Source organism: Dicentrarchus labrax, unplaced genomic scaffold, assembly GCF_905237075.1.
Source record: "Dicentrarchus labrax unplaced genomic scaffold, dlabrax2021, whole genome shotgun sequence".
Classification (NCBI taxonomy): Eukaryota; Metazoa; Chordata; class Actinopteri; family Moronidae; genus Dicentrarchus; species Dicentrarchus labrax.
This window is the reverse complement of record NW_026136708.1, coordinates 3,773,572-3,792,500: the sequence shown is the minus strand read 5'-3', so window position 1 is coordinate 3,792,500 and position 18,929 is coordinate 3,773,572. Positions and strand designations below refer to the sequence as shown.

At 37.1% G+C, this 18,929-nt stretch overlaps 1 protein-coding gene across 50 annotated transcripts in view; it reads right to left on the bottom strand.

The window, feature by feature from the left end:
* Positions 1-15,265, bottom strand: part of LOC127367939 (uncharacterized) — a 56,819-nt gene extending 41,554 nt beyond the window's left edge. For 49 of the 50 annotated variants that reach the window (XM_051408196.1, XM_051408200.1, XM_051408211.1 and 46 more), the window contains exons 1-29: positions 15,151-15,265; positions 11,814-11,952; positions 11,170-11,273; positions 11,008-11,059; positions 10,681-10,833; positions 10,422-10,586; positions 9,579-9,731; positions 7,479-7,643; positions 7,198-7,353; positions 6,790-6,933; positions 6,530-6,700; positions 6,355-6,396; positions 6,052-6,204; positions 5,717-5,887; positions 4,520-4,561; positions 4,257-4,409; positions 3,808-3,978; positions 3,471-3,515; positions 3,215-3,367; positions 2,880-3,050; positions 2,547-2,588; positions 2,283-2,435; positions 1,835-2,005; positions 1,498-1,542; positions 1,242-1,394; positions 907-1,077; positions 547-588; positions 284-436; positions 1-83 (exon numbers count right to left, since the gene is read on the bottom strand). The exon at positions 1-83 is cut by the window's left edge and continues 88 nt beyond it. In XM_051408196.1, coding sequence (XP_051264156.1) covers positions 1-83; positions 284-436; positions 547-588; positions 907-1,077; positions 1,242-1,394; positions 1,498-1,542; positions 1,835-2,005; positions 2,283-2,435; positions 2,547-2,588; positions 2,880-3,050; positions 3,215-3,367; positions 3,471-3,515; positions 3,808-3,978; positions 4,257-4,409; positions 4,520-4,561; positions 5,717-5,887; positions 6,052-6,204; positions 6,355-6,396; positions 6,530-6,700; positions 6,790-6,933; positions 7,198-7,353; positions 7,479-7,643; positions 9,579-9,731; positions 10,422-10,586; positions 10,681-10,833; positions 11,008-11,059; positions 11,170-11,271 — 3,375 coding nt within the window. In that variant the 5' untranslated portion in view covers positions 11,272-11,273; positions 11,814-11,952; positions 15,151-15,265. The remainder of the gene's footprint in view (positions 84-283; positions 437-546; positions 589-906; positions 1,078-1,241; positions 1,395-1,497; positions 1,543-1,834; positions 2,006-2,282; positions 2,436-2,546; positions 2,589-2,879; positions 3,051-3,214; positions 3,368-3,470; positions 3,516-3,807; positions 3,979-4,256; positions 4,410-4,519; positions 4,562-5,716; positions 5,888-6,051; positions 6,205-6,354; positions 6,397-6,529; positions 6,701-6,789; positions 6,934-7,197; positions 7,354-7,478; positions 7,644-9,578; positions 9,732-10,421; positions 10,587-10,680; positions 10,834-11,007; positions 11,060-11,169; positions 11,274-11,813; positions 11,953-15,150) is intronic. The other variant, XM_051408248.1, reaches the window with a different exon arrangement.
* Between the last annotated feature and the right edge of the window lie 3,664 nt (positions 15,266-18,929).

Here is an 18,929-nt window from a genome sequence, read left to right as displayed (position 1 = left end):
TCCGTACAGGAAACACTGGTCACATGGCCAACGATACTGATCCTCACATCTGCACTGGAAACTACCACTGCTCGGAGAACAAACTGGACACCAACACAAAGAGAGAATAAATATGTTTACTGATAAATAACCACTTGATGTTTAATCATAAAGAATACAAATCCAAATTCCAGAATTAAGAATATTCAAAATTTGAAAGAAGTCATGTACCTGTAGGATGAGCTGAAAACACATATTATACCGTTTGGAAATTAAATTTTAGACTGCAAAGTTATGAATGCACCTGTGGAAATGTTGACATCCGAGATTTGTACTTGGTTGCTGATGCCGATGGGGTAACTGATGTTGCTCAGGATGCTCCTCAGTTGATTTATTACTGCAACATCTGAGATGTTCAACTCAATAGAAATCAGGTATTCATAAAGAACTGGAGGAGCTGCAGAGAGAAGATGCGTACATTAAGTACAGTTTCTGTAACACATGCAATCAGTGTTGTGCTTATCTTTATGTGTGTTTTCAAATTAAATATTGTCTTGTCAGACTTACTTGTTGGTGAAGGAGTTGTTGTAAGAGGACAAGCTGTAAAGTCTGTAAGCAGAGAAAGAGACAGAGAGAGAGAGAGAGAGAGAGAGAGGAGAGAACAAGATAGAGATATACATAGAGATAGATAAAAAGGGAGACAAAAGATATCATAATGTAATGAAACCTTATATATTATTTATACGCTGCCATTGGGATATCTCATAAGATTATACAAAATCAATCTACATTGTTATGCAGACGACACCCAGATCTATCTCTGTTTTCTGTACTGACTCATCCAACAGTGAAATTAGAAACATATTAGGTTCATACTCCAATTTTAATACTTCACAGTGGAGTAACAATTATTACAAACCAACTTACTGTACTGATGAGCAGACTGGCAGTACTGTCCATCAGGAGGAATGGCATTGATGCATCCACATGTGTCACCAGTGATGTTGTCACAGGGTCCGTACAGGAAACACTGGTCACATGGCCAACGATATTGATCCTCACATCTGCACTGGAAACTACCACTGCTCGGAGAACAAACTGGACACCAACACAAAGAGAGAATAAATATGTTTACTGAGAAAAAGACACTAGATGTTTAATCATTAAAAATTTGAAAAAAGTCATGTTACAGCACGATGAGCTGAAAACACAGATTAAACTGTTTGGAAATTACATTTTAGACTGTAAAGTTATGCATGTACCTGTAGAAACGTTGACTTCAGAGATTTGTACTTGGTTGCTGATACTGATGGGGTAACTGATGTTGCTCAGAATGCTCCTCAGTTGATTTATTACTGCAACATCTGAGATGTTCAACTCAACAGAAATTATGTCTTCGTAAAGAACTGGAGGAGCTGTTGGGAAAGAAATTCATGTTGATGGAAAAGGTGATGTTAGTGGTATCACTTGCAATGTATCTTTTTTATTATTTATTAAATGTGATCTTCTCATGCTTACTTGTTGATGGTGGAGAGGGTGTTGTTTGGGGACATGCTGTGAAGTCTGTTCGTATAGGGACAGAGGAGAGAGAAAGTAAAGATTACAGACCAGTTATGACCAGTAAAGGAAATGTCACCATTGAGGAGGAGTGATGACAAAATGAATGATTGTAACAATGTCACCTTCATCTTTCCTGCCAAACAATGAAAGGTAATACATATTTAAAGGAAATAAATATGCAATATGGTTAGAATCATGAAGGAAGAGCTTTAAAAAGGTTACAGTATTTCCCTTCATATATACGTATGTTTAAATCTTATAACAAACCAGTACAGCCTAGTGGAAAACAGCTTACTGTACTGATGAGCAGACTGGCAGTATTGTCCATCAGGAGGAATGGCATTGATGCATCCACATGTGTCACCACTGATGTTGTCACAGGGTCCGTACAGGGAACACTGGTCACATGGCCAACGATACTGATCCTCACATCTGCACTGGAAACTACCACTGCTCAGAGAACAAACTGGACACCAAAACACAGAATGAATTTCATCTATGAAGACATTTCATGTTTAATATCTAAATATTGTTAATCTGAGTTATACTACAGAAATGACTTTGCATAAACAAAGTAAAAGCAGATGTCTCCTTGTTTCACTCAAAGACCAAACAGGAAACAAGACTATAGCCTCAAAATATCATACTGGAGGGTCATAATACAGTTACCATGTATTTCACATATTCACTGTATAACATGTCTGAATAAACTAAACCAAAGTGAAAGAAGCTGTTGGCTGTACCTGTAGAAATGTTGATATCAGAGATTTGTAGTTGGTTGCTTATGCTGATGGGGTAACTGATGTTGCTCAGAATGCTCCTCAGTTGATTTATTACTGCAACATCTGAGATGTTCAACTCAATAGAAATCAGGTACTCATAAAACACTAGAGGAGCTGCAGAGAGAAGATGCATACATTAAGTACAGTTTCTGTAACACATGCAATCAGTGCTGTGCTTATCTTTTAGGTGTGTTTTCAAATTAAATATTGTCTTGTCAGACTTACTTGTTGGTGAAGGAGTTGTTGTAAGAGGACAAGCTGTAAAGTCTGCAAGCAGAGAGAGAGAGAGACAGGGAGAGAGAGAACGAGATAGATAGATTAAAAGGGAGACAAAAGACATCATAATGCAATGAAACCTTATTTTTCCATTTACATTCAGCAATTAGGATATCTCATGAGATTATGCAAAATTAATCTCCATTGTTATGCAGACGGCACGCAGATCTACCTCTGCGTTTGGGTACTGACTCATCCAAGAGTGAAATTAGAAACATGCTAGGTTCATACTCCAATTCTATTACTTCACAGTGCAGAAACAATTACTACAAACCAACTTACTGTACTGATGAGCAGACTGGCAGTACTGTCCATCAGGAGGAATGGCATTGATGCATCCACATGTGTCACCAGTGATGTTGTCACAGGGTCCGTACAGGAAACACTGGCCACATGGCCAACGGTACTGATCCTCACATCTGCACTGGAAACTACCACTGCTCGGAGAACAAACTGGACACCAACACAAAGAGAGAATAAATATGTTTACTGAGAAAGAAACACTTGATGTTTAATCATTAAAAATTTGAAAAAAGTCATGTTCCAGCACGATGAGCTGAAAACACAGATTAAACTGTTTGGAAATTACATTTTAGACTGTAAAGTTATGAATGTACCTGTAGAAACGTTGACTTCAGATATTTGTACTTGGTTGCTGATGCTGATGGGGTAACTGATGTTGCTCAGAATGCTCCTCAGTTGATTTATTACTGCAACATCTGAGATGTTCAACTCAACAGAAATTATGTCTTCATAAAGAACTAGAGGAGCTGTTGGGAAAGAAATTCATGTTGATGGAAAAGGTGATGTTAGTGGTATCACTTGCAATGTATATTTTTTATTATTTATTAAATGTGATCTTCTCATGCTTACTTGTTGATGGTGGAGAGGGTGTTGTTTGGGGACAAGCTGTGAAGTCTGTTGGTATAGGGACAGAGGAGAAGGAAAGTACAGATTACAGACCAGTTATGACCAGTAAAGGAAATGTCACCATTGAGGAGGAGTGATGACAAAATGAATGATTGTAACAATGTCACCTTCATCTTTCCTTCCAAACAAGGAAAGGTCATACATATTTAAAGGAAATATACATGCAATATGGCTAGAATCATGAAGGAAGAGCTTTAAAAAGGTTACAGTATTTCCCTTCATATATACGTATGTTTAAATCTTATAACAAACCAGTACAGCCTAGTGGAAAACAGCTTACTGTACTGATGAGCAGACTGGCAGTATTGTCCATCAGGAGGAATGGCATTGATGCATCCACATGTGTCACCACTGATGTTGTCACAGGGTCCGTACAGGGAACACTGGTCACATGGCCAACGATACTGATCCTCACATCTGCACTGGAAACCACCACTGCTCGGAGAACAAACTGGACACCAAAACACAGAATGAATTTCATCTATGAAGACATTTCATGTTTAATATCTAAATACTGTTACATCTGAGTTATAATACAGAAATGACTTTGCATAAACAAAGTAAAAGCAGATGTCTTTTTGTTTCACTCAAAGACCAAACAGGAAACAAGACTATAGCCTCAAAATATCATACTGGAGGGTCATAATACAGTTGCCATGTATTTCACATATTTACTGTATAACATCTCTGAATAAAGTAAACCAAAGTGAAAGAAGCTGTTGGCTGTACCTGTAGAAATGTTGATATCAGAGATTTGTAGTTGGTTGCTGATGCTGATGGGGTAACTGATGTTGCTCAGAATGCTCCTCAGTTGATCTATTACTGCAACATCTGAGATGTTCAACTCAATAGAAATCAGGTATTCATAAAGAATTGGAGGAGCTGCAGAGAGAAGATGCATACATTAAGTACAGTTTCTGTAACACATGCAATCAGTGCTGTGCTTATCTTTATGTGTGTTTTCAAATTAAATATTGTCTTGTCAGACTTACTTGTTGGTGAAGGAGTTGTTGTAAGAGGACAAGCTGTAAAGTCTGCAAGCAGAGAGAGAGACAGAGAGAGAGAGAGACAGGGAGAGAGAGAACGAGATAGAGAGATATATAGAGATTGATAGATAAAAAGGGAGACAAAAGATATCATAATGCAATGAAACCTTATTTTCTATTTACATGCAGCAATTAGGATATCTCATGAGATTATACAAAATTAATCTCCATTGTTATGCAGACGACACACAGAGCTACCTTTGCGTTTGGGTACTGACTCATCCAACAGTGAAATTAGAAACATGCTAGGTTCATACTCCAATTTTATTACTTCACAGTGCAGAAACCTCTGTGTTCTAATCAACAACAACCTCTAATTGAACAGCCACATCAAATCTTTCACACTGGCATGCTTCTGTCAACTAAGGAAAATCTGCAAGATTAGGCCATTTCTCTCAACCTAAAATCTGGAAACTGTCATTCATTCTTTTATTTCATCTCGCCATATTATTGCAAATCCCTTTTCTCTGTCTGCAGCAAAAAGTATCTCTCCGCCTCACGGCTGACTCAAAATGCAGCCATCAGGGGCCCCTGGTTAGCTCTTTGGGAAGAGCTGGCGACCCATGTACTGAGGCTGAGTCCTTGCTGCAGTGGCCCCGGGTTCGAATCCGACCTGCGGACCTTTGCTGTGTGTCATCCCCTTTCCTGTCTATCTTCAGCTGTATCTATCAAATAAAGGCAATAAAAGGCCCAAAAATTTTTTTTTTTTTTAAATGCAGCCATCAGTATTTTAACAGGTGCCAGAAAACAAGACCACATTATACCGATCCTTTCATCTCTGCAATGGCTACCTGTTAGTTTTAGAGTTGACTCATAAAATTTTAATTATCACTTTTAAGGCACGAATTGGGATGGTCCTTTTAATCCACCATGGCCCTCCACGGGACCTGAGGTCCTCAAATGCAGCTCTCCTGGTGGTTCCCAAAACAAGATTTAAAAATAAAGGTGACAGAGCATTTGGCATCAGTGCCAGCAAACTGTGGAACAGCCTTCCAGAAGAAATTAGGATGGCAAATACTGTCACTTCTTTTAAGTCTATATTCTTGAAATGCACTTTTACAGTATTGCCTTCCTGTGACCCTTTTTTCTAACCTTTTAAATACCTTTTATACTGGCTTCAACAATTACTACAAACAAACTTACTGTACTGATGAGCAGACTGGCAGTACTGTCCATCAGGAGGAATGGCATTGATGCATCCACATGTGTCACCAGTGATGTTGTCACAGGGTCCATACAGGAAACACTGGTCACATGGCCAACGGTACTGATCCTCACATCTGCACTGGAAACTACCACTGCTCGGAGAACAAACTGGACACAAACACAAAGAGAGAATAAATATGTTTACTGAGAAAGAAACACTTGATGTTTAATCATTAAAAATTTGAAAAAAGTCATGTTCCAGCACGATGAGCTGAAAACACAGATTAAACTGTTTGGAAATTACATTTTAGACTGCAAAGTTATGAATGTACCTGTAGAAATGTTGACATCCGAGATTTGTACTTGGTTGCTGATGCTGATGGGGTAACTGATGTTGCTCAGGATGCTCCTCAGTTGATTTATTACTGCAAGATCTGAGATGTTCAACTCAACAGAAATGATGTCTTCATAAAGAACTGGAGGAGCTGCAGAGAGAAGATGCATACATTAAGTACAGTTTCTGTAACAGGCAGAAAATAAAAGAACATTTTGGCACCTTCATTCTTTGTTTGATCACATTAAGAGAAAAGAAAAATCTAATCAAAACAATCACAGGTAAACAAGATTGCATCTACCTGTTGATGGTGAGGTTGTTGTCAGGGGGCACACTGAAAAGTCTATAGACAGAAACAAAGATTTATTGTCAAAATAAGCAATAAAACCACCAGTTTCAACATTGGAACATGTCTTTAAAATGTTTTAAAAACATAATTTTTGGGCAATAAAACTGGGATTAGTGTGTGCACTCACTTTGTTGGTGTATTGACTGACAATACTGTCCATCTGTGGGAATAGCTTTAATGCACGCACAGGAGTTGTTTGTATCACCGTCACATTTTCCATGGGTGGCACACTTGTCACAAGGCCAAAGGTAGTCTTCCTCACAGCGGCACTGGAACTCACTGCCATCTTTGCTGCAAACTTCAAAAGGAACCACATTTTTTCTTACAAAAAAGGTTAAATGTTTATTAAGATAGATACTGCAACACATTTTAAACATTTGTTCTTACCTGTAGTGATATCAGCAGCTGAGATGTTTATTTGGGAGCTGACTTGGATGGGGAAAGGGTGAATATCCAGGGTGTTTCTCAGTTGATCTGGGTCTGTAGTGTTCACCTCAATGAAAATGTCGTATTCATAGACAACTGGAGGTACTGTTGAAAAAGAGGGTGTAATTCGAAACAATTTTATCATTATGTCCTAAAATTACTATGAGAGGCAATTGAAAGCTCTGAATGCTAGTGATTATCTTAGTTTTTATCCTTTTTTATATTATACATATTTTTTGTTTAGATTTCCTCATATATGTAGTCCTACATTAGGCCTATGTATAGTAGAATATTAGGTCAGCAAGCATTAAAATGACATGGCATGATTTTTTTTCATCAAATATTCTATCACATACAGATTGTTCCTACCTGTAAATATTATATCAATTTGTGTGATGTTGATCGTGTTGCTAACTTTAACAGGGAAACTGATGTTCTCCAAATTGTCCCTTAGTTGCTCTATCAGTGCGATGTCACTGATTCTGATTTCCACTTCAATTACGTATTCATACAGCTGGACAGCTTCTAATGAGAAATAAAATAAAACCCCCAAAAATATTATTACAATACTTAAAGATGAAGTGTTTTCTATATAGAATGGAAACACCAAGTACACAGTTGCTAATAATAATAAAATAAGTCGCCATCACCTTCTTTTGGCTGGCAGTACTGCCCATCGGATGGAATACCATTGATACACCTACACGTGTTATCAGTGATCTTATCACAGGCTCCGTATGTAATACAGTTTCTATATGACCAAACGTGCTGATCCTCACATCTGCACTGGAAGTTGGTGTCATTTGGGTAACACACTAAACAAAACAAAAACACATAAGAACAAAGATAAGACACACAAGTGAGAAAGCAAACAAATCTGTGATTAAATGCAATAAAAAAAATAGTTGTTTATAGCTGAAGTAGGTAATTTTTAGTATAAACATTTTTTTCTTATATTTGTTGAAAGTTTCACTATATCCTGACAGTAGAACAGAAAGACAGATAATTTGTGAAAAAAATCAGGTTCCTCTGGCTCCCCCTAGTGCTCCTAATGGCATTTGCAAGAAATCACCACATCTGGACAAAAACAACCAATTAGAGCCAAGAATTGGTTGTTGAGTCTCATTCCCAGGGAGTCAAATACAGACCCTTTGGGACCCTGGGAATGAGACTCCATAACCAACTATCTTCAAGCCATCAACCAAAGGCATCTTTGAATCTTTCTCGGCTCTGATTGGTTGTTTTCATTCAGGCCCGGTGGATTCTTGCAAATACCATTAGGAGCACTAGGAGGACCCAGAGGAACCAGTATTTTTCACAGATTATCTGTCTCATGTTCTACTGTCAGAACACAGCGAACATTTCACCAATAATGATAAACACACTGTTTATCATACACACTGGAGTAGAGTGCAGTAGGTATACTGCACTCTACTCCAGTGTGTAGGATTTAGTGGTTGCAGATTGCAACTCTAATCATTGATAGGCTACCATTTGGTCTCTGCAGTCACTAGGCAGGGTAAGGTCCCCTATGCTGCCCACAGACTGCAGGATTTTAAATTGTTCCTCGTTGAAGTTTAACTTGTGCATGTGTACACAGCGCTTGCTATTGCCCTGTCTGTGAAGCCCAGGATGAATGTTTCTGTTGACATACAGTATTTAGACAGAGACGCATTTTGTATTCTGTTGGTTCTGTACTCCAGCTCGCCAGATCTCAACTGAAACAGTGACTGAGTTCAAGTGCTGATTATCTTTAAAGCTATTCAAACATACAGCAAGACAATGACCATAAGTCCTACCACCTAGCACCTTAACCTCATGGGAACTCTTTCATTCCAGATCTAATGTGTTGGACCAGAAAGCCAAAAAAAACAACCAAATAATGTGTGAATGTCCAAGTTTAAAGCCTGCACTGTAATGTTGTGGTCATATATTATCTTATATGTGCTCAACTAGCATTGTTTAAAATTATGTGTAACATTAGCTGAAACAGTGGTGGAAAGTAACTATTTAGAAGTAGTGTGCTTAAGTATAATTTTGAGGTACTACACAGCGACGGATCTTGTAATGACTGAAAAGATGCAGGCTCGACCTTGTCCAAAATAAATCAGGAATATTCACGCTTTTGGCTGTATACATAGGTTCCCCTGGTTATGTTTTATATGTGTATGAGTGGTTAGCAGTTGCACCAGAGTGAAAATGTCTCCTCTAACTTCACAAAAAGCAAATAAAATTTACATTAAATCTTAATTAATCAGAATTTTGTCTTTTCTTCTCTCCTCTCCTAAAATAACAGCTGTAGTCCTTGTCTAACACATGGTGCTGGAGCTATTGCTGTTGTTTCTTTGTTTGGGTAATCCAGCAAAATGATCATTAAATGGGTGAAACCTTTTTCAAATGGATGCATTAAGCATTAAAAGAAAATGAAAGACCAACTTGAACACTTCAATGTCAAGAGAACAGGTGCATGACTTTAACTACTGTGTTACTTCCTCCAGATATTCAGTTAAAAGGTAAGAAATTGCACAGTAATAGCTCGATTGTGCATTGGTGCAAAGAAGGTGACTGGCTAGAAGCATTCTTTCAAGACCCTGTAATATATAACCCTGTAGTATCTCCATACACAGAAAATCACCAGGACATATATGACGGAATTAACCACGGTGCACTTTACTACACTTGGCTCCCCGTGCTGTGATTCACAATATTAGCATATATGGTTTTCAGAACAGAAGAGGCTCCATTCTTACCTGTGGTGATGTCAATGTCTGTTACATTCACAATGGGACCCAAGGCCAGGGAATAGCTGCCGTTGCTCAAGATGCTCCTAAGATAGTTAATTGTCTCCACATCTGTAACATTCAGTTCCACATCCACTGCATACTCAACCTCAGATAGCAGCTCTGTAAAACAATTCATTGGAATATAAATATAAATTTTACGGGAAACAAGGTTCGACTCCCCGCAGAAGTTGGGGTGGGAAGCCAGTTAGGTATCATGCCTCTTTTGCTGCAGTAGTGACTATTACTTGTTGGTTGGGCCACCTGTGCCGTGTCATTAAAAACCTCCACATAAACATTTATTTCTATGTTTATGTTTATATCATATCTATATATTTATGTATATTTTTGTTACTTTTACCGACATGTTGTGTGTGTCTGTGTTCTGCTAAGAATAGCAATTTTAAAACTGCAATAACTTTCCTCTCAACCAAAGAGAGCAAAAAACTGCCTCTTCAGCTGCTAATTTCGCCACTTTGTTCACCAGCTAGTTGCTAACTTTGTCTGTTAAGTTCTGGACAGGTAGAGCACAGTGGATTTATTGGCTGCCTGCTACATCTGGAAACAAGGCTGAACCCAAACAGTGCAGGCCCGAAACCAAAACAATAAGCTGAAAGACATTATAGCGCTATGTAGAGTTGAGAGACAGGTGATATCTCTGCTGAAAAATGATTTTAGCTGCTTTAACTCGCCTGTGGAGGATGAATAGTTTGTTGGAAGATATCATGCATTGGAATGCACTGAATTGAATTATGGTTAGAATACCTCTGAAGTCATTGTGATTAGACTAATAAAAAATGATGACTTGATTACCTGATATTGGCTGGCAGGACTGGCCGTTAGTTGGAATGGCATTGATGCATTTACAGATGCCACTGGATATGGAATCACAGGCTGTGTACAAGACACAGCTGCTGTATGGCCAAGCAAATTGTTCCTCACATCTACACTGGAAGCCAGAGCCAGTTGGTGAACACACTGTCAGAGGAGAAGAACAGTAATTATATGCTGTCATCCTTGGTAATATAGTTGTTAATAAGTTTGTCAAAGACGGTCAAGAAATGCTGCTCACCTGTTGTGACGACAACATCAGTGATCTCTGTATTGTTATCAAGTTGTATGGGAAGACTAGTTGCATTCAAAGCAAACCGAATCTGCTCGAATGTTTGTGCACTAGAGGCATTCACTACAACATCAAGGATGTAATTCCATTCGTCTGTAAGCACTGCAAATGAGAAAATAAACAATGTTAGTTTTCAGACAACCAGACATGTACAGGGTATTGCACTTATCACCTTCTTTCAGAGATATAGATGAGCTGTATCAATCTCACTCTCAGTGAGAAAGTGAATAAGTGTATTTCCCAAATGTATTCATTTCATATAATTTCCAGACTAACCATTCCTTTTCTGCCTGGTGTGAGGTAGAAAGTGTTCTTCATCATAGTGTACCTGAGACAGAAAAACAGATCAGCTTCAAGTAATTGCTTAATGTTTATATCGAAACCCGTCATCAGTCATCCCATATTTTCTGTTGAGTATCGTAAATACAGTGGACCTACCGGTAAAGCCGGACTTGAAAATTCAATGATGTTCTCTGTTCCCAAAGTAATCAGTGTCACTAGAAGGGCAAAGATGGTCAAGCCATTCTTAGATATTGCCATTCCTTTCAGGAAAGTTAGAGGAGGACAGAAAAAACATGAAATGAACCTTAATAATTGTCCCAATAATTATTCATCATTGCTATTCATCTATTTACCAGCTTTGTCATTAAATTCTCATGGCTTTGCGCCTGGTCCATATTTTAAGCCATGGACTAAAACTTGTCTGTACCAGGTAAATAATCCTCTTATTCTGCAATATCTGCAATATCTGTGTTGGTAGACTTACAATAAAATAGTTCCTTGTATCACATTGCTGCTGCTTTGTGTCTCTGTGATTCAAATCATAAGGTAAGATATGGAGTGCTAAGGGGACAGCACTACCTGGTAATCCTGTCATCACCAGAAATGGACCCATGAAAGAGAGTCTGTTAATGCTAACTAGACCCCCGTCTTTCTATTCTTCCAATTTCTCAGTTGAAAATCTCGACTGGAACACCCCTTGAAGTTGGATTTCCAACTAGGAGAGTCGAACCTCACCAACCCGGATCCATATTTCTTATTTAGAGACAATAAACACAACCCTTGTTTTCCAGTATACACACCTTCAATGCCCTGTTTTCTTCAAGGTATCTCTAACTGTAACAGAGAAGAGTCCACATAGTGCTGGCTGTAAATCAACGAGTGTTGCTGGATGGCACACCAGGAGAAGATTTATCATGTTTAAGATGCCAGAATGGAGACCTGTTCGGAATTGGAAGTGAGTGAGAAATGAGCAAAGACACTTCAAAATATCATAAGGAGAGTACATCTAATCGTGTGTGTCCAATGGCAAGCACCATTTCATGTGCTTGTTTGTTTTGCCCAAATGTGCACTTAGATCTATAGTGCTGTGATTTAACACAGCACAGAGGCATGATGTTGACTGTCAGCATTGTCATGCCAGTTAGTACATTAATGGGAGTGAGAGTCTGTGGAAACACCAGTTGGTTCACAGGTGCAGCACTTTACAAAGGAACTGTTGTTGTCACATTATATAATGATCTGATTGGTCTGGAAACCTCTGTTATGATATCACAGCAAACTCCATTTCCCTTTTATCATTACTGAAATGTATTTAGTCATCAAGGGCATAATGGCATAAAATTAATGTTTTAATTTGTGTTAGTTAACTTCGTTTTCCAGCTAAAATTATGTAGCGACTTTTAAAAGTCTATGCAGTGATGCTACAGCAATATGCAGCATAGTATACAGCACAATATAAATGTACAACTATACCTAGAACCTTAAAAATAGATAAAACACATTTGGAATATAGAGAACCAAAGACAGGCTACCTTCCATATAAGAAATAGTTACAATAATGCATTCTGTAAATGAAAATGTAATCCAAAGGTGACTATAAAGAAAATGTCAGCAATGTAAAAGAGACAACCAAGAATGGACATCTAGTTCTCACACTGCATCACAGAGAACCTCAGGATCATCTCACATCTATATATTTCTTAAGGAAACTTATCAAAGCAAAATTCCTGTACAAAGTTCTTGGAGCGATAGCAAACATCCTGACTGATAACAGTGCAAATTGGCATGGTTTGTGCATGGCATAAAACTACACAGAATATCATTGTTAATCTTCTATCCATTATCAGTGATATCGATGAGGTGAGGTGCCTGCGCAGAGCCCAAAGATTACTCAAACATCAACTGCAGCCACAGCCTTGTTGCAATAGCACAAAGACATTTTTCGTAATATAAGCCCTGCCCACAGCATTTGAGCTAAATTTGAGGGCCAGCTATGGCAAATTGTATTGAATATAAAAATTCTGAAAAAGTCACCTTTTACGACTTCATCCTGTGATGTTCTGTACCAAATTTGGTGACAATTCACTCATAATTTGTAAGAGTAGCAGAAAATCGATCTAGGGTGTGGCTTATATTCATAGATTTGTCTGGTCCCACAGAATCAACAAAAAAACTTTTTGTGACTTATGGTCCAAAGGTTACAAGCCAAAAACGTAAAGTTAATTGTTATAGCACCAGCATCCGGCCAAATACACAAATATACAAACACACAGACTTCATACTGCAAGCTTCTTTGTTTGGCTAGGGCTATTCAATACTTTACTAATGTGCCACAATCATGTTTGTGAAATAAAATATCTGCATTTGGCAGCTTTTTTAAGCAAATATTGATATATAATATAGATTATTTGTGATTAAATCAGCATATATTTCTGCCACCCCTTAAAGTTTGCAGTGCACTCTCTGGCCTCCCCATGAATGTTTCTCCAGAATTCTAGGTGAATTATGTTGTTTTAGCCTTAGCCAGTTTCTTGGTCTTTTATGTGATTCTGAATGTTAGTATTTGGATATAAAACATTATTTTCCCTCGCTCTTTCCATCCTCTGTGTTTGGAGTATTGCTTTAAGCAGACTTGTTTGAAGTTCTTTGTTCTTTCTTTGCTACATTTGTTGCCAAGTTTCCCTTGAAAACTATAGATCACTGATCTCTAAACAGGTAACAATAATTAATACATAAATGTATTCCCATAGCCTCTGTCAAAGTGCTTCAAAGTGCAGATTAAAACATATTTACAATAAAGGTTTAAAAACAGATAAGTGCATTGCCTGAGAATACAAAGGTTCTGCTGTTTCTTATTTATAGATTTGAAGCACTTTTTATCATTCAGTGATGACAGATATGGATACAGATACACTTTGTAAAGTCATACAGCACTGTCTAATGCTGTCATTTTTTAGTAATGTTGGTTATTTAGAAATTGGGAGTTTTAAAGAATATTCAACTGGTGTTATTATTATAATTATTCTAATCATATTTTTCTCATCATGTTTGATTAGATTTATTATACATAAATTTTTATATACAATCATATGCACATATATTTCATAAAGAATGTATGATGACAGTTTGATCAGTAATATCATACTGTAAAATGAAAAGGTTGAGAGAACTTTCATCTTCACTTCTTTTTTAGTTAAACTTGAACTTTTGAAACAAACCTTCTGAATTTCAATGTTGTTCAGTGAACCATAAACCAGATTAATTATTTTGGTATTTGAAAATTAAATAGTTGCAACTAAAATTATTAACCGTTTTACACTTTAAATAATTTTGTTTTACTATTTTTCCCCCCTAAAACTTTTAATATTTTTTTTAAGAAGAGTAATGAAGACAGTTGCCCTTGAAAGTAGTTTTTTCTTCTTCTTTTTTTTACAGTGCAGTAAATTGTATCATTGAGTTTGTACCTTTACATTTATATTCACTGTTTTACAGTAACATTGTACATATCTTTATTTTACTCTGTTTTACTGTTTTTGTACTAATTACACTTGAGAATCAGCCAAGTACTGGAAATACAAGTGCTACTACAATGCAAATGGAAACAGCAATGGCAGACTGGACTAAACTATGAGAAACCAGTTAATGGTTAATGTTAAATAGTAAAGTCAAACTGCTGAAATCTAACGTATCAAAGTATATTCTAACACATGTTAAGATGTCCTTTGACCCACTTTAATGTCGAGGAATAATAGTCAATTATTAGTTTGTCCTTGTCAGTCCACAAAAGTATTGGCAACACTAAGCCAACCATATACAATAATTTCACAGAAAACAAACTGCAAATACTGTAACCTAAGGCAACAGAGACGTGGATGAGCCAAAGTAAACTGACTGACAATCAGGGAAAATCATTTCACTGCTATCTCAATCCTTTCACACAGTAACACACACATATTTACAAAACTGTGGATTGCTTAACAGGTACTATAGAAAAATCAGAAAAGAGCTCACACTGTAAACAACCAGCTCTGTCAGTGAGCCCATTCCTGAAAACACCAACTCTAAAAAACCTTTCCAATAAAGTCCCAACAAATAAGCAAGCATTTTCACAGAATGTAAATCAGACAACTTTCTTACCATAACTCTGTTTTCATCTCTCTTCTGCTCTAAGTATCCAATCTGTATTCATCATAGAAGCCCGCAGAGCATAAAGGCGGTCAACCTCTAAGTGCAACTATGGGAAACATGCAGTGTGAAAAACTTCCTGAAACATAGTAAGGGACACACATTGCTGGCAGTGGCTCAACAGGTTTAGTTATTCCCTCAGCTTCCTTGTCTGATTCTATCTGCTCAGCACAGTTAAAAGGTAAGATGATAACAGGGGGCACCTGGGAGACCTTGAATCAGTATTCAACACAGTGGCTGCTACATTTAAATCCAGATAAATCCAATATAAGGTGCAGCAGACCAGACTGTCAATAAATGCACAGGTGACTCACTTTTATTCAGTAGGCAGTGTAATTCTTTATTAACTGAATTAACAGAAAGTACATTTTCATTTGAATCTTGTCAGTCTAGGTGTGATTTGAGTATAGCCAAGCAGTCACTAACTTGTACATGAAATGACACCTAATGATATTAAGGCTGCTGGGAAACAAACAAAGCCAAGTGCCCTTGAGCAAGACTCTTTCAACACGCAACACTAAACAGAAAGCACTCCTCCCAAATCTCAACAATATATTTCAAACAAGCTCATCTAAATTACATGCAGTCTGGAGAAGCATGTTCAGCACATTTATTCAGTATTCTCTTTATAGCCGACACTCACAGTTTCCTCTGTAGTGTGCAGTGAATTGAGATTTCAGTCAGTTAGTATCATTTTGTGTCTCCACTGACAGGCTTACAGGTGCATCTTCTCATCTGTTTAATGGTGAAACATTGCATGGAGGATGGTCTACATGCCATGGACACTACTACTTTTTTTGTCAGTATAAAGTATGGTGCACAACATTTAGACCAAGAATTCAAACACTCAATAAACTGGCAGATCCTAATGTTAGTGCACCAGGTGAGGATTTTGACACACCTTCTTACATTGTCAGTATTGTTTTAGTGTTTGTTTTAGTGTCAACACGGATGTAAATGAAAGGATGAAAGCTGACTGTTCACTGTTTTGTACTTTGGGGAATTATGACTACAACTGACAGTATCAACAGAAACTAGCATTTCTGCATTGGTAACATTTTATTGTATCACCACTGTCTTTTGTGAAGCACCACTCCACTTACTGTAATGCAAGCAGCTTTTAGCAATTTTAAGTGACACTAACTGTAAGTTACAGAAACATTCTTGATCAAGTACATTTACTACGTATTTTATTACAAATAATGTCAGTGTTACTTAAATTTACTTAAGCTACTTGATCAAGACAAAATTTAGTTAGTTTTAATCCGTTTTAACTATTTTAAGTTACATGAACTTATCTGGTTTTATCAGATCAGATGAGAAAAGTCTTCTATGTATCGAGGGCATGGACAAACAGCCTAGGACTTGGTGAGTCACAGGCAGGTCTAAGACTTCCAGCATGGTTCTTGCAGCAATCTATGTACAAGCCTCACTTGGTTCATTCAATTGAACCCCATACCAATCATTTCCTCTTCCACCCCTTTCAAAAACACACCAAGTAGCTAACTTGAATGGGTAGCCAACAAGTCTTTTAAGTCCAGAAGAACGAGGAAGCTGTGCGATGACGACGTGTCGCCTCCGTTAAAGTTTTTTCAAATAGACATCAAGTTCCTGCTTTCAACTTCAAGAGTGGCCTTTCGGTGTGCACAATGATGGCTACTAACATGATGACGAGAGCACAAGTTGCTCTCTGTACACATTAAGGGTTGCAGATGGTGCAGAGCTGCAGAGGCGCTGGCACACGGACTGGCATCTGGACCACCTAGACCTCTTAACAGAGGTCATAGTCTCAGTATAAGGGAAGATTTCTATAACTCAAATTATTTGAATTATTGAATAATCTCTGTTCACTAATGATGCCATGAAGGCAACACTGTCTCTAGTGTCAAACTAATGTAATATTATTATTATTATTATTGAATGCCAGAGGTCATCCAATAGTAACTATAGCATACAATATCAGTAATCCCATTGCTGTGGAAATTTGCTTTGCTAGGAAAGTAAGCAATTTAAATTGTTTACTTTTGTCGCTAGGAAATTAAAGACCTATCTTTTAAAACTGGCTTTTAATTTAAGATATGCTATAGCCCTCGTTTTTAGGTTTTGAGTCACTGTCACTTTTTTTTACATTATTTGTCTCCCTGTGTCAATTTTACTTTTTTATGTTTTACATTTGATTGTTTCTTTTGTATAAATTGTCAGCAAAGTTTCATTTATTGTTGTTCATTTGTGTGTTGTTTAAGTTTGTTATGTGAAGAACTTTGGGCTGCATGTTTGTATGAAAGGTCCTATATAAATAAAGTTGAGCTGAGTTAATTTATATAACTTTAGTTTTAATGTAAGCTAATATTTAATCCAGATCAGATTGTTGATACTGCAAAAGACTGAAGTGAATTGAATAATCAAAAGTGGAACCAGACTGAAAAAGATGAAAACAATATGTTTAATAATTACAGTTTTTTTCAATTGTTTACACGCAATTTTGAAAACCGGGTTCTTTTTTTCAAAATATAATCACAATTATCCAAACACCACACTCAATTTGCATAATTCCTAGATTGTTTGCAAAATGACACACTTCAGTCAAAACATACACACTTCAGTCAAAACATATACACATATTTGTGAAAATGCTATTAGTTTTCATTTAACCAACACAGTCCTCAATGATCCGACACTATTGCAGCCAGTTTCACACTGCTGTGATAAATAAAAAACACATTTGTGAAAAAACTAATTTTAGGAAATAGCATGTGCTAGATTTTAGGCCAGACATTGTTATGTAAGGGATAATTTAGATGTAAAAAAAAATAGTGACAAACCCACAACATTCTTCATGATTAGTTTGAGATATAGGGAGAATGTACACAAATAGGCCTACTATAAACTTACCAAGCACTGCACAACACTGATGCTGCAGACTGAATATTTCAAGTATTTATTTCAATACTTACAGTATTTCTTACCATAATCAATTACAGTAATCAACCAACAATGAAATCAATGAAACAAATAAAATCTGTAGACAAATAAAAATGACTGCATGAAGTACATACACTTTGACTCTACTGTCTACTACTGTAAAAGCAACAAGAATACTGTAACTATTCATCATCTCTCCGTCTGGCTGAGTGCTGCGTTTTCAAATTAGCACATGTGTGCTTCCACACCTGGTGGATGTGATTATCCAATTTGTTCATTAGTGTGGTCATTGGCAATCTGGGGCTTTGTAATGACAAGGAAGTAACCTCACAATCCTTATCTGTGTCTAAGGTGTGAAAATGTGTGTAGAGTTTTACAAATCACTGTGTGTAATGTTTTACAAAAAGGGTGAAGCAGACATTGTGTGTAATGTTGTGCCAATCTGTGGAGGTGTTTTGCTCCTTGGAGTAGAATATCGCAAATTATGTGGAAATTTTTATTTTAGTGTGTAAACAATCATAAAAAACTGTACATTTCATCTTTAGTTACAGACATGATTGTTGAACTGGAAAATCTGAAATGTGACACCATTTTCTGAGTGATATTTAGTGCCATTATGAATGAATTAATCACATGATTTTAGTTGTGAACTAGATTAGATATTTTTGCGTGTGAAGTTTCAGATACAAGTAACACCTGATGCTGTGTTATCTGTAAGTGGTTGCATATTCAGTACAATAACTGCATCACACCTGCATGTGGTTTAGAGGTTAGACAGTTGGTCCTGTGGCAAGTAGGCTGCAAATGTA